Raw genomic sequence first — 13,995 nt, 5'->3', positions numbered from 1 at the left:
AACCGACGGTCACTGTACAGACGGCATGCTGGAGGTTACAGCGACCGTCGTGCGTTCGAATAACCGTCGGTCAAGCATCGGTTCACCGCCGGTAACATTGCCGGCGGTTACCCGGTGGTCATAGCTGACGGTATTACCGACGGTATGCATCACCGGGCTTTCACCAGATAACCGCCGCCGGTATATTATTGACGGTTTAAGAAAATTATCGGCAGTGTAAATTAGCCATCCGATATCGTAGTTTCCGGTGGCCAAACCGTCGGTTAGCCGCCGGAAACCTGTAGCACCTGAAAAAAAAATTGACAGCATTCCCTCTATTTGAGGGAGGTTCACCCTAAATTCTAAACCTGCATAAATAGTAATACATAATAAGATGTTTTGGGCAACACGCCGCTATATTCATCACAATTACATACATAACCACAAATTAAACAAACAAGTTTACAATCAAACATTAAAAAGTTCTAAATAAGTTCATCAAACATAAAACAAGTTCACCAAGTTCTAAATTCAATAAGGTTACAATCACAATTTCTAAATACAATCATCAAACATAAAAAAGATCTAATCCTCAGCTGTATCCTCACTGTCTGGAGATGGCTGCTCCTCTTGCTCCTTCCTTTGATTTTCAACTTTGTAGGATTACAGCTATGCTTGAATTTCATTTTGAACCTTTCTCATTCTTCAATCTCTATAATCAGCACTGCAACCCTCTCGCTTACAGATTCTTCAGCTCCACTTGGATCATGAAATGCAGAGGTGTATGAACTAGCCTCAATAGCATAAGCCTGTGAACCCATGCCATGTACCCTCCCCCTTTGTCTTCCACCAACAACATCTGACCATGTTTGATACTTAGAAATGTGGGTCGATCCTGAAGATGATCCCTCGCTAGTGGACTGCCGACTTTCTCGAGCTCGTACAAAATCATCCTGCGAGAATAAATCCATAAAATATATTGATATTACAATTAGTTTTATTAAATAATTTTTTATTCTAAAACTCCAAAAAAAATTTACTCACATGAGCGTTCTTAGCCTTCTCATCAACCCACTGATGGTCAGCTTGATGTTGATGAGTTATTGTGTGCAACTCCATTGGTGTTGGCTCCCGACCAAGGTGCTCTTTCTGAAAATTTGATGCTTAGTTATAATAATATAAATATATTTAATAAACTAGTTCAAAACACTTACCAATCGCCGCCTATGTTCCGTATGAGATACAGATCAATTAGTATGAAGAGAGCTTCCTAAACCACCACAATCAGAGGCTCTGTTCTATTTATTCTGCTCTCTCATTTTTATCAAACTAAAAGGAAGGCAGTTGAGATGCAACTTGAATGAAAGTTTCAAATCCCTATATAAATTCAACTGTCAATCCTTTTCGACCCGGCAACAATCCGTTATACATCCAATATCTCTCTTCTTGGATAGTCATTTGGACGTTGAAGCAAACGTCCCCCTACATAGTTATGAAAATATTTATTAGAACACATATGCAAACATGTTATACTTTAGGTGGATGAGTGTATTTACTCATAGTATAATTTTCAATGAAATTGATCTTCAGAGCAAAGGGCATTAACCTAAAAAATTGGCTATATAATAGCTTGTGACTACAACTTCGTACGAGAATGAACATTAAAGATGTTGTATAAGATTGGAAGTTGTGGTCTTAAAAAATTCACACCCCGACCTCTGTTGAGAGACTTTTAATATGTGTTCTAGATGTATGATATTCTTAAGCTTTTCTTGATTCATGATTCTTAAGCTTTATTCACGCATTTATCTTAACATTCTTATTTTTGTCACATTCAAATTAGATATCAATGAATTATTTACAACCTAACAGGGTAATCAAACCCAAATATTGGCTACAGGATAATCATCAACACAAACTAACCATCTACATCAACTATCAACAACAACAACATCAATTCTTTATCCCACTACGTGGGGTTAGCTACATGAATTCTTTTTCTTCATTGTGTACTGTTAAGAGTAAGATTCTCGTTTACATCTAAAAAAAGTTCATTTTTAATACTTTATAATCAAGTCTTTTTATTGATGCCTATAACTTTCTTAACATGGTATCAAATCTAACATATATGCTATTCTAACTGGGACATCATAAAGGTTGATGTTTTATGCTAAAGTCTGACTTCTATAAAGTGTCTTAGGTCTAGAGTAAGATTTAAGGTCTGAATCTATGAAGAATTCTTAGGATCTAGAATAGATCCTAAGGCAGGATTCAAATGAGGATCCTAGAGTTTGAATTGATTTGGGATCAATTTAAGTGTCAGGATGTCCAAGTGCCTCATACAAAAAATGAGGTTAACACTAAGGAATATATATATATATATATATACATACACACCTGAAAAATAATTTTTGGGAATAAAAAAAAAGGTTAAAATAATAAAAAAAAGATTTTTAAATCATTTTTACATGATTTGGCGGCGGGATGCCACATGCTGCGTGCTAGTTCGAGGACTCAAAACGCACTGGCGGCGGGCCAGTGATTGGGAATTCATTTCGGGATGATTGCCTGGCGGCGGGACCCACGTGCAATCCACTTATCTGAGTCAGCACAGACGGCAGCCGTTCGATCCCCTTCAGGTTCCATCCGACGGCGGGGATTGAACCCCGCTGTTTGATCTCTGTTTAGAGAGATCGGACGGCGGGAAACTGATTCCGCGTTATGGAGCGGACGGCTTAGAAGCAGCCAGACCGTGGATCAAATGAGAGATCGGATGCACGGTAGGATCAAACCATGAAAAAGGCTTGATCCGAGCCGTCGATTGATCAATCGACGGTCCAGAACACATACGTCTGAGCCAGGCTAACAAGATGCCCTAAGTCTCATTTTTTTGGCTCGTTCTTTTGATCCGATCAACCAAATTTAATAAAATTTTAAATATAGATTAAATATATGAACAGAAATATTGGGGATTTGTTTTTATAACCTAGAAATCAGTATAAAGATACCTATTTAAGCTAGTGTACTTAGATCTAGGGTTTGAGTTTTTCACCTTGATTTTGGATGGATTAAACCGTTTAATGATTTGTTGCACTTGTAGGCTGTCCACGCTCCGATTTGTAGAAGAAACCTCGAGCTGGTAACGTCTGGATCAAGGGAAAATCAACTTGGATGGTGATTTGCTTGAGCTCACCGGAATCCAGTCGCCGACAACCTCCAATCGCCGGGTTTTGACTTGGGGGATGGAGAGGGAACCCCTAGAGCTAAAACAAAATTATCTCTGGCCTGGAGAGGTATTGAATAGTGAGAGAAGGCTAGATGGAGAATGACCCTCTATTAGGGCATTTCACCCTATTCAGCCATTCTCCAAGGGCTTGGACGGCTCTGATCGATTTAGGGAGTTTCTAAGATCGGGCCACCTGTCCAGGGGGTAGTTAGGAGCAGGAGAATCAAAAGACAAACGTACAAGCCATGTGGAAAGTGGTTTTGGTCCCCATTTGAGCATGGGAGTAATGGGGGACGTTTGATTTCAATCTAAAGGCTGGAAGTGCCTCTAGGAAGGTTCTAGAAGGGTTTAAATAGCTGAAATGATTTGGATTAGGATAGATTAGGTTTAAGAGGGGTTTTGACCAAGTTTAACCCCTCTTAAGCCTTGATTTGACTGTTTGACTGGTCCAATGCCACTTGGACTGGTGAGGTGGCAAGGGAGAGAATTTGAGTGTTGGCTGGGATAATTTGATAGGAAATAGGTTAGCTTAAGTCAAGTCATTTAGATATTTAAGCCACCTAAAGGGGTTTGTTGACTATGTTGACCAGTCAACTGGTTAAAGATAGGTGGGGTGGCATATGGGGATGCCATGGGTGCTGGAATGATGGATCTAAGGCTTGAAGGTTGATGTTTGAGTGTTTGAAAACATATAAGTGAGAGTTTGACTATGATTTTGGGTTTGACTAAGTCAAAACTCCAATTGAGTTTGACTCCAATTGAGTTGAATGGGTTTGAAACATGTTTAGAAATGTGTTTGAGAGTTTGATTGGTTTGGTATAATTTGAATGGGTTGATTTGATTGAATGTATTGAATTAGTTCATATGGGTCAAATTTGACTAACCATGGCTTAGTTGACTTGGTCAACTATTGGTCGGGTCAAGGGTCTAATTTTGGGCTCAACAAGTTTGAAATATAGTTTTGAGTTTGTTGAATGTGTTTTGAAGATTTAAGGAAATCAATTATGCCAAAACACCCATTTGGACCCTTAATGGGCCTCTTAGGTCAACTAGGTTGACCCAAAGTCTGGGAATGGGTCCAACGGGTTTGGTTTGATATTTAAAACTTGCTGGAGGTGGTTGCATTCAATTTGGAGGTCATTTGGTTTGAAATCAATGTTTGAGCCCCATAGGGATATTTTGGTCATTTTGGGCTCCTGACCACTAGGGGTTGAAATGAGTCCAGAAAAATTCAGTTTATTAATCAACACATGAGGATTAATGGCCTGAAAGTGACTAGAGGCTTTGGTGAAGGCTCTAAGATCAGAATCTTCAAGGTGACAGGTCCAGTGGCATAGGCTATAAATATTTGAAGGTTTTACAGCCTTTGGATTTTGATTTAGTTTTTGGAGTCAGAGACCTCAGAATGGGCTCAAATTTGGAGGATTGCCTCTAGAGACATGTCCCATCAGTATGCAACTGACAGACTCTGAATCGAAACTCATTTAATTGGGTTTTGAAGTGTTTGAAAATTCACTAGAAAAGGCTTTCAGGATTTGGACCTTTGGCCTTGAATTTTGGTTTCAGATTCTGGATTTGGGTTGGATTTTGGATTTGATTGATTAGAAGTCTGAATTGATTTATGATCTAGGTAGATCCTAAAGTCTGACTTCTATAAGTGTCTTAAGGTCTAGAGTAGATCTTAAGGTCTGAAGTCTAGAAGAATTCTAGGATCTAGAATAGATCCTAAGGTCAGGATTCAATGAGGATCCTAGAGTTTGAATTGATTTGGAGATCAAATTTAGGGTCAGGATTGGTCCAAGTGCCTCATACAAAAATGAGGTCAACACTAACAGGATAATCAAACCCAAATATTGGCTACAGGATAATCATCAATACAAACTAACCATCTACATTAACTATCAACAACAACAACATCAATTCTTTATCCCTCTACGTGGGGTTAGTTACATGAATTCTTTTTTTCTAAAACTGACCCGTTTATAAAACCGGGTTGGGTTGACCCGAACCCGAATAAATCCGGGTCACTTACGGGTCAGGTCGGGTCGGGTTCGTCCCGTAACCCGAAATTGACAGGTCTAACTATCAGCAACAACAACATTAATTCTTTATCCCTCTACGTGGGGTTAGTTACATGAATTCTTTTTCTTCATTGTGCATTGTTAAGAGTAAGATTCTCGTTTACATCAACGTAAAAGTTCATTTTTAATACTTTATAATCAAGTCTTTTTATTGATGCCTATAATCATCAACATAAACTTTATAATCAAATGTAACATATATGCTATTCTAACTGGGACATTATAAAGGTTGATGTTTTATGCGACCAAATCATCTAAGGCAACTCTCTCTAATCTTATGTACCACAGGAGCTACTCCAAACTTTTCACATATATTATCGTTTCGCATTTTATTCCTATGAGTGAACTCACTCATCCACCTGAGCATCCTCATCTCTACAACGCTTGCTCTCTTTCTCTCTCTATATCTCTATCCCTCTTTCTAACTCTCTCTTGCTCTCTCTATCTATCTCTCTTTTTTTCCTCTCTCCCTCTCTCTTTTTCCTATCTCTCCCTTTTCGCTCTCTCTCACTTTTCTCCCTCTCTCTCACTCTCCCTCTCTCTTGCTCTCTCTAAAACTTGCTTGCTCTCTTTCTCTCTCTATATCTCTCTACCTCTTTCTAGCTCTCGCTCTTGCTCTCTCACTATCTATCTCTCTTGTTCTCTCTCTCTCTCTCTCCCCCTCTCTCTCTCTTTTCTCTCTCCCTCTTTTTTCTCTCTCCCTCTCCCTCTCTTGCTATCTTGCTCTAACCCAAAGTCACAATCAGCCCATTAGATCTATCATTACTAAATTTACACTTAATAAATGGAAATTTTGATCTACTCAAACGATTACAAGATTACCTCTTGCATATGTCTAGATTACTATCAAAATCATACAATAAATTACAATTTCTTGTAAATGCCTAGTAAGAACAAATAATCACAGAAAAACATTAAAGATTACCTTCAAATCATGATTTTTCTTCAAATCACATGAAAACTAGGGCAGCCGGTGTGAGATCGATTACGGCAAGATATCAGAACTTGATCGCGCGATAGGCGGCCGGTTTGGGGTCGTTGGTCGTAGAGAGTTCATCGGCGGTCGGAGAGAGTTCATCGGCGGTCGGAGAGGTCGTCGTCGGCAAGACAGTGCGCTCGATCGAGCGGGAGGTGGGCGGAGGCGACGGCAGAGCTCATCTGAATAGAGAGAAGGAAAGAATATGAATGAAATGCGAGGCTCGGGCTTGTTAATTTAAGGGCATTTACCGGCGGTGTTCCGACGATCCTGACCGCTGGTATTGGCATCACTTATCAACGGCGGTATTCGTCGCCGGTACACCGCCGGTAAAATTGACATCCGGCGGTTTAGCCGGCGGTTACAGGACCGTCGCTATTGCCGACGGCTTAACATTACAAAACCCCTGGTTAGGCCGCTAGTAATCCACCGGCGGCCACACCGCCGACAAACCGTCGGTATTACCGGCGGTTATATAACCGTCGATCATAACCGCCGGTAATCGACGTTTTTCCTTTAGTGGAAAGGTTGAGCTCTGATGGATGGACCAGTAAGAGGAGAAGTTTTAGGGGAGATTAAACATTCTGATTAGTTAAGAAGATTTTTTTTTTTTTTTTCATTCTAAGTCTGAGTTGTACCACCTTCTGCATGTTAGTATATGCATAAAACTTTATAAGATTGGTTAGTATAGCATGATAGTTATATAGTTTGAGACGAAGTTTACTGCTTTAGCCATATATGCTATGTAGTTGGTTAACACTCCAAAGGAGAAGTGCTACAGATTTTTAAGATGATTGTGAGACAATTTGAGGAAGTTATTGGTTCCATTTCATAATTCGACTTCTCTCAGATTGTGGAGAGAGCTCGTTTGATTAAGAATAACATGACATCTACTCAACAACGATGGGCTGCTTGTAGGAAGAGATTTGGTGGTGAATTTTTTTGGAAAGAATAACAAATTTGGATCGAGAGAGTCTAAGAGCAACTAAGAAAGTCAAATTTGATAACACTCCCTGATTCCCCTCACCAGTAACGTAGTATATCACATAATTAATATAACATTCATTTTCTATATTTAATATCTCTCATAATTTGCATGCTTATATAAAAACATCTATCAACGAATGCATTTATTGAGTAAACATAAGCATCTAATAATCTCAATTACATCATCCAACTACTTATAGAGCCATTAAGAAAATCATAATACATCATCACATTTAGACAGCTTGCATAACTCAAAAGAAAAAATCACAAATATTACTAAAAAACCCTAAATATTCTATAACTTGCCTAATCAGTCTCAACTTTATTCTTGCGTTTTCTTGTAACAACATCCATTAAAAAAAAACGGGTGAGCTATGATGCTCATAAAGTTATGCAATTAAAATAAAAATTAAATGCAAGATTATAGTGAATAACATAATTGAATAAACTCAAAAATAATTGCAAAACAACATAAAAATCATATTTATGATAATCCTTTGATTCATTTGAAGTATGTACAAAATATAATAATTAGTCTTTTAAGGATTTAACTCTCATTTTCATATGGTTAACTTTCATAATAATGTTCAATGGAGCCTAAGTAACCGGACATTTTTGTCATTGAGCTACATAGAAGTCTTTTGCCTCTTTAGGAGTTGATTTTGCCTCACCTGCTACGCATGTATCATATTTGGGCCCTCTTTTGCCCCACCTACAACGTAGGTATCATGTCATTTCATGGTCAACCTTTTCTATTTTGATATTCAGTAGACTTCAAATATTAGTAATTCATACTTGCTTTGTATTGTTGCATGCTTTCATAAAAATCTATCTGTTTTTTTTTTTTTTTTAAATCTATCTGTTATACTTGTCTGCATAAAAAAGATCGTATATGCAATATATAATGAATTGAATTTCTTTTCAAAATATTACCAACTAGGAAAAGTTTTAAACAATCATATATTATCTTATTACAATTTTTAATTATTCATATGGATATGTAGTTGCTTGTACATGAATACTTTGATATATGTTCATATTCACTAATTTAAATTTTACATATTTATTCCTTCAATTGAGTCAAGTAACATTGTAATTATCTAGATTAATAATAATTGTTTTGAAAATTTAGAATGACATATCTTACCTCCTTGACAACTCATCTTCTCAAATTCGACTTTTTATACCCTTTTTTGTTTGTAAATAACCTATACAAATCGACTCTAAATTTTCCATGACTTCTATTAATTATAGTCAATAAATTACATAACATCAAATTATACTAACATAACCATTTACCTCGTAACATCTCTTCTGCATATACCAGATGAATCCTCATATTCTTCTTCCCTATATTTCTTTCTCCTTCCTTCTCTTCTTCCACTGAATTGGTCACACTTCACTCACGACAGTAAAACTCGTTCTGCTTCTTACTCTACCCAGAAACAATTCTCCTCAATGTTACAGATCTCCCACAACTGCTGTTCTCTCGCAGAAATTGTTTACACACACAATGCCAAACAGTTTACTTTTTTCGTTGACTGTGCTGCACTGTGCCGATCACTTTCCTGTAGTCGAACTCATGCTCCTTCAATTTGACTAATTGCAATCCAGTGATCAACTCCACCTTAACTTCACACATCCGCCTCCCTTCCTAGATTTGCATGCATTTGCTGAGAGCACTCTCTCTCTCCCCGCCTGGGAAAATTTTTAGGTCCGGACACCGGAGGTAGAATACGTCCGGTGTCCAATAAAATATTGACATGCGGAATGTACACGTGTATGCGGAATTTTAAGTCAAACACGCCAAAAGCTCATGTAAAGTGCTGGTAAAACGCAGGTAAAAGTGCAGGTAAATCGTAGTTAAAACGCAGTCAAAAAGTGCAATCCACGTGACAAATTTTAATTGAATATCCGAACCTATTTTTAGGTCCAATGTCCGAACCTAATAATTTTTCCTTTACCTGTAGCATGGGAAGAGATAATATGCCTCCACTCAACTCCTATTCACTGTTGCCTACTTTGATTAGTGAAACGGTTAATTTAAGATATTAATTAGTATTAGGCTATTGATTAATTAACAGAAATTAATTATTAATAGTTCTTAAGTACTTATAAATGAACTTCTAGGAAAATAATTTGTTGGAAATTTTATTTGTGTTTTACTTGCGCTTTACATACTCTTTTACTGATTATTTGTTGCATTTTTTACTGCACTTTGATTGCGTTTTACTCGCACTTTGACTGCGCTTTTGATGCGCTTGATTTAAAGTTATGAGTACACATTAAATATACAAATAAAAAATAAATCCAATTAAATATTCACATGTAAACATCATGTGTCAACATTTAATTAGAATCCAAACACATCTCTGTGTCCGGACTCCCCGTCTAATAATTTCTCCTAATTACATGAACATCAATATATGGTTGGCTGATGACTTACAATAATGCTAAACATATTTTGCATCTATTAAATATAAGATCATGATATAATATATGCGTGTAATTGCATGAAACGGTGGAGAAAATTTTCTTTAAATTTTGTCATATAAATTCAACGTTATCAGGCATCCATAATTTTAAAGAATATATTTTATTTGTTTTTTTGGACATTTAGGTCATTTAAGTCAAATTCATACAAATCACGCATACACAAAAACTCGAATTCATGACCTCTTAGTTGAAAGCATAAACTCTCAACCAACAGTTCAAGGTTAGCTGTGTAATATATTTTATTTGTTGTTCGAGATGTCCCTGGAAAATCTTCGCATCGTTATCCTCCTCGGAACTTCTCGCTGCTCCACCCTGCAAATGGCGGGGGGAAGTTCGATCTGTTTGCTCAATATCTGGAACGTTTAAACTATAATCAGCAATGTTCAGTATGTTTGTCTCCAACTTCGTGCGGTCCAATTTTGTTTCACGCCTCAGACCATGGCTAGTCGAAGAACCAGAGTTGGAGATAGAGCTGGGCCTTCTAGCATCGCAAGGCTGTGCGAAGAAGCTAAAGTTCGAACCCTCGGCCCTGAACCCTCTAATCGAAGGTTCTACTTTCTTGGAGTTCAAGCGTGTGGAAGTGGGGGAACTCAGTGTGCGAGTTCGTCCTTGGACCAGTCCCTCCATCGTCGTGGAAGTGCGGGGGCTTCATGTAACCTTAGCACATAGGTCTGATTCGTTCTTAAATTTCTCTCTTCTCTCTGATGAGGCTAGCATTAGGGTTTTGAGATGTGAGAAACTGATGTGTTATTTTTCATTCAATATAAAGGGTGACAAGTAAACTGCAAGACACCCACAGAGATTCAGCAGCAAGCAAGAAGAAAGAGACGATCGCCTTTCTTGATTCCGAGGTATCTGAGCGTGTTCGTGCTATATGACTTCACATTCACACCATAATATTGTTCTGTAATAAGAACACACGATCTGTTTCATTAACACTGTTACTGCAAGAAAGGTGCTTGTTTACTGTTATCCATATTGTTTCAATGAGTTTTGCAGATCAAACAAGTTAAAGTTTTAGAAGTTATATTTTTGTAGAAGTCACCATTCTTAAAAAAAACAAAGGCCAACTGCTGCATTTTCTCTTAGGACGATATTAGTGAACTTGAAATTCACCAATTGATGAATCCTGGTATGCAGCAATCAGTGCATCACTTGAAAGATGCTTTTTGACCTTTGTAACGAGCTTTGGGTAGTAGGCTGTGAAAGGTTTTAATGATTTTAGATTTGCTTGTAATTGGTAGCAAAAGCAATGATTATTTTTAAATTCAATAGGAACTTCTCATGGAGACTTCATTGCGTTTCACTCCAACATAGATCTCGCCATACCTCTACCTAAATGATAATACACCACACATTAGGAAACAAAACACGACTAACCAAAGATACCTTTAATGATCTCTCCAACATATGATTCTTCTACAACCCTCTGATGGAGACATATCGAAGGCCAAAAAATCCTTATAGTTCTTGTCTGTTTAAAAATAGTGATATGAACATTCTCAACCTTGAGCCAGACGGCCATGAAAACAGCTGGGCAAATGACAACTTGATAACTAAGGATAAATAAGTGCTTACAAGATCATTAATGATTGAAGCAATGATGTACACCAACTAAAGAATAATTGAAAATAATAGCTTATGCTCATCACAACTTTGGTATCATATGACAGCAACTTTTGTATACGTGCATGAACTCCATATGACAATATGAAGCTCGCCTTGAGGTCCGCCTTAGCGCAATTCTAGTGACAAATGCCTCGAGGCTTACATTTAGAGCTTTTTTGATGATGATGTTGTTGTTATATCTTACTTAGTTTTTGCAAAGACGCATCTTGCAATTCTCAATTATGCCACACACAACCTAGCCATCATTGGCTTTTTTATTGTTCAACATACAAATCTATACAGCATAACCAAGATGATATTTGGTTTTAAATATTCTTCTCCTAGTCTCCATGATATTTCCTTATAAAATGGTATGATATTTCTGTGGTACTTATTCATTTTAACCATCCAACTTTAAATCTAAAAGATATGTCATCATCAATCATCACATTCTTGTTTATAATTCCAAGATGCTTGAACCTATTATATCTAGTTATCACTTTTTTTTTAACTTAATTTTTTATATGTTACAATAGAACTAGGCATCACCTGATTTTCCAACAATATTGGCTAATAATTATCAAATTACATCCATTAAACTATGTAGTATGCTCTTTTTTTTAAGAGTAAAGGTGAAAATTAATTTGAATTTTTTTATTTAATAATTATCTTTAAATTTTTTGTTCGATGCCAAATTGTTTTAACCTACTTTTGACCATGTTAGACATAGATATTTAGTTTTTGACTTTCTATGAACAGTGTTCTTAGAAATAGTTGTTTTAAAAAAATTGAATTGCATTCCACACATATTGATTAGTTGAAAAGCGTTTATACTTAGCTCCAAGGTACATCGAGTTACCCCTGACACTAGAATAGTATGCTTATCTTACTGATTCCAGGCTGCTTCAACATCCATCTTATGTAGAACTAGATGCGTTTGTAAATATTCAATGTTTGAAATTAAACGCCTTATATTAGAGCAACAATAATTATTCTAACTTTAGCGAATTAAACGGAGATTAAATACAATAAGAGGGATGATGTAACTTAGGCCAAATTACACGATAATCGTTTAGAATCATATCATTAACCAATTCAATTAAGATTAGCATAAATGGGGGATTTTCAAAGGAAATCCCTAAATTAACATTTAGACTAGTCACTAGTTGGGTCCACTCACTCACACTCTTAATAAATTGGCTTGCGGAGAAAGTTTACACAATCATTATGATGCCACAATTTAAGAGGTTTTAAAAGGTACAAGGAAGGGAAAGAGTTTACCAATAAGGAAGAAGATTCGAAGCTCTGGCAAATGCGTTTGGTTGCTTATGCGGAGAAATGACTACACAAGCCTTCTCACATGCTTTAGGCAGCAGACCAGCAGCACAACAATTCTGGCTGTTTGGATGATTGAACAGTTCCCCGAATCAGAATAGTGAACTAGACTAGCTCTGGAGTCTGGACGGCGAGACAACAAGCTGTCACATGTTGGAAACTTTGGACAACAAGCTAGGAAGCAAACTATTGCGTGTAGGAAATTCTGAACATCAACTAGGATGATTTTCGGATTCAGGACAACAATCTTGGTGAAGGAGAAAACCTGTAATAATCGATATACAGGTAGGAGGGAGGTTAGGGAGGCTAATTCAAAGTGGAGGGGTGGAGGTAGGGACCGGCCATAGAGGAGGGAAAGGGAGGATTTAGTTGTAGAACTTGTATTTGAATCAAGGAGGAAAAAATCTGTAATTAAATTCAGATTTAAGGGAGGAGATAATTCAGGAACTTGATTTTAATTTTTCTAAAATGAAAGGGAGAAAGAGGGAATAAACGGGGAGTTGGGAAGATGGCCTGCGACTTGGATGGAAAAGAGGGGTGGCCTGGGATTTGGGGTGGAAGGAGGAGATGGACCGTGAGCCCGAACGCTTCATGCGGTTACGGGTGATACATTGCCCTCACCTAGGGACTTCAACTCTCTCAAGACTCACCAAGACACAAGTGGAGAAAATAATTTCATAATGATCACCATCTCCTCTCAAGAAGATAAAAGGGGTATAAATAACCAAGTACAATAGTAAACATCAAAAGATAAAAGTGCCCCTAATGGGTCACAAGAACCTACTCCCTCAAGTGAGGGTAAATTCAGAAACAATACAATAATAAATACAAATAATAACTCAGAAATAAAGGGATGCAATCGTGACTGTCAATCTCCGGCCCCGTCTCTGATAAACCTTCCACTGTCGGTCTGTCGGATGTCCTCATCACCATCCCTCATATGTTTACTGATGGGGACATCTGATCTTGGAAGAGGCGTGGCCGCTGATCTACGACCACGATCGAGTCATTGTACTTTTGATTTATGTCATGTATTGTTTTAATTATGTGTTGTTGTATTTTGTTTATTTTATGTTATTTTTTATTTCCCGTTGTACCCTTCTAGTAAAGGGATGTCGTATGTAAACCCCGAGGGCATTTTTGTCTTTCTATTTCATGTACTAGGCTATTTATAGCCCATTGTTTTGTTGTTTGAGGGTAATGAATGATTGAATGAAAAAATTTCCTACGTTTTGATTTCTTGCAAGAGCGAGAGAGGTTTGGAGAGAGATCCCTTGGAGAGGGAAGCGCACCACCCACCAACCTTG

At 37.4% G+C, this 13,995-nt stretch overlaps 1 protein-coding gene across 2 annotated transcripts in view; it reads left to right on the top strand.

Moving 5' to 3' along the window:
• The first annotated feature begins 9,994 nt into the window (after positions 1 to 9,994).
• LOC110108336 overlaps positions 9,995 to 13,995 on the top strand; it is a 79,433-nt gene continuing 75,432 nt past the window's right edge. For both annotated transcript variants that reach the window (XM_028699412.1, XM_028699411.1), the window contains exons 1-2: positions 9,995 to 10,414; positions 10,515 to 10,596. In XM_028699412.1, coding sequence (XP_028555245.1) covers positions 10,125 to 10,414; positions 10,515 to 10,596 — 372 coding nt within the window. In that variant the 5' untranslated portion in view covers positions 9,995 to 10,124. The remainder of the gene's footprint in view (positions 10,415 to 10,514; positions 10,597 to 13,995) is intronic.

This window comes from Dendrobium catenatum, unplaced genomic scaffold (genome assembly GCF_001605985.2).
Source record: "Dendrobium catenatum unplaced genomic scaffold, ASM160598v2 fragScaff_scaffold_1282, whole genome shotgun sequence".
Taxonomy (NCBI): Eukaryota; Viridiplantae; Streptophyta; class Magnoliopsida; order Asparagales; family Orchidaceae; genus Dendrobium; species Dendrobium catenatum.
The sequence above is the reverse complement of the archived record's forward strand: the minus strand, read 5'-3'. Positions and strand labels throughout refer to the sequence as shown.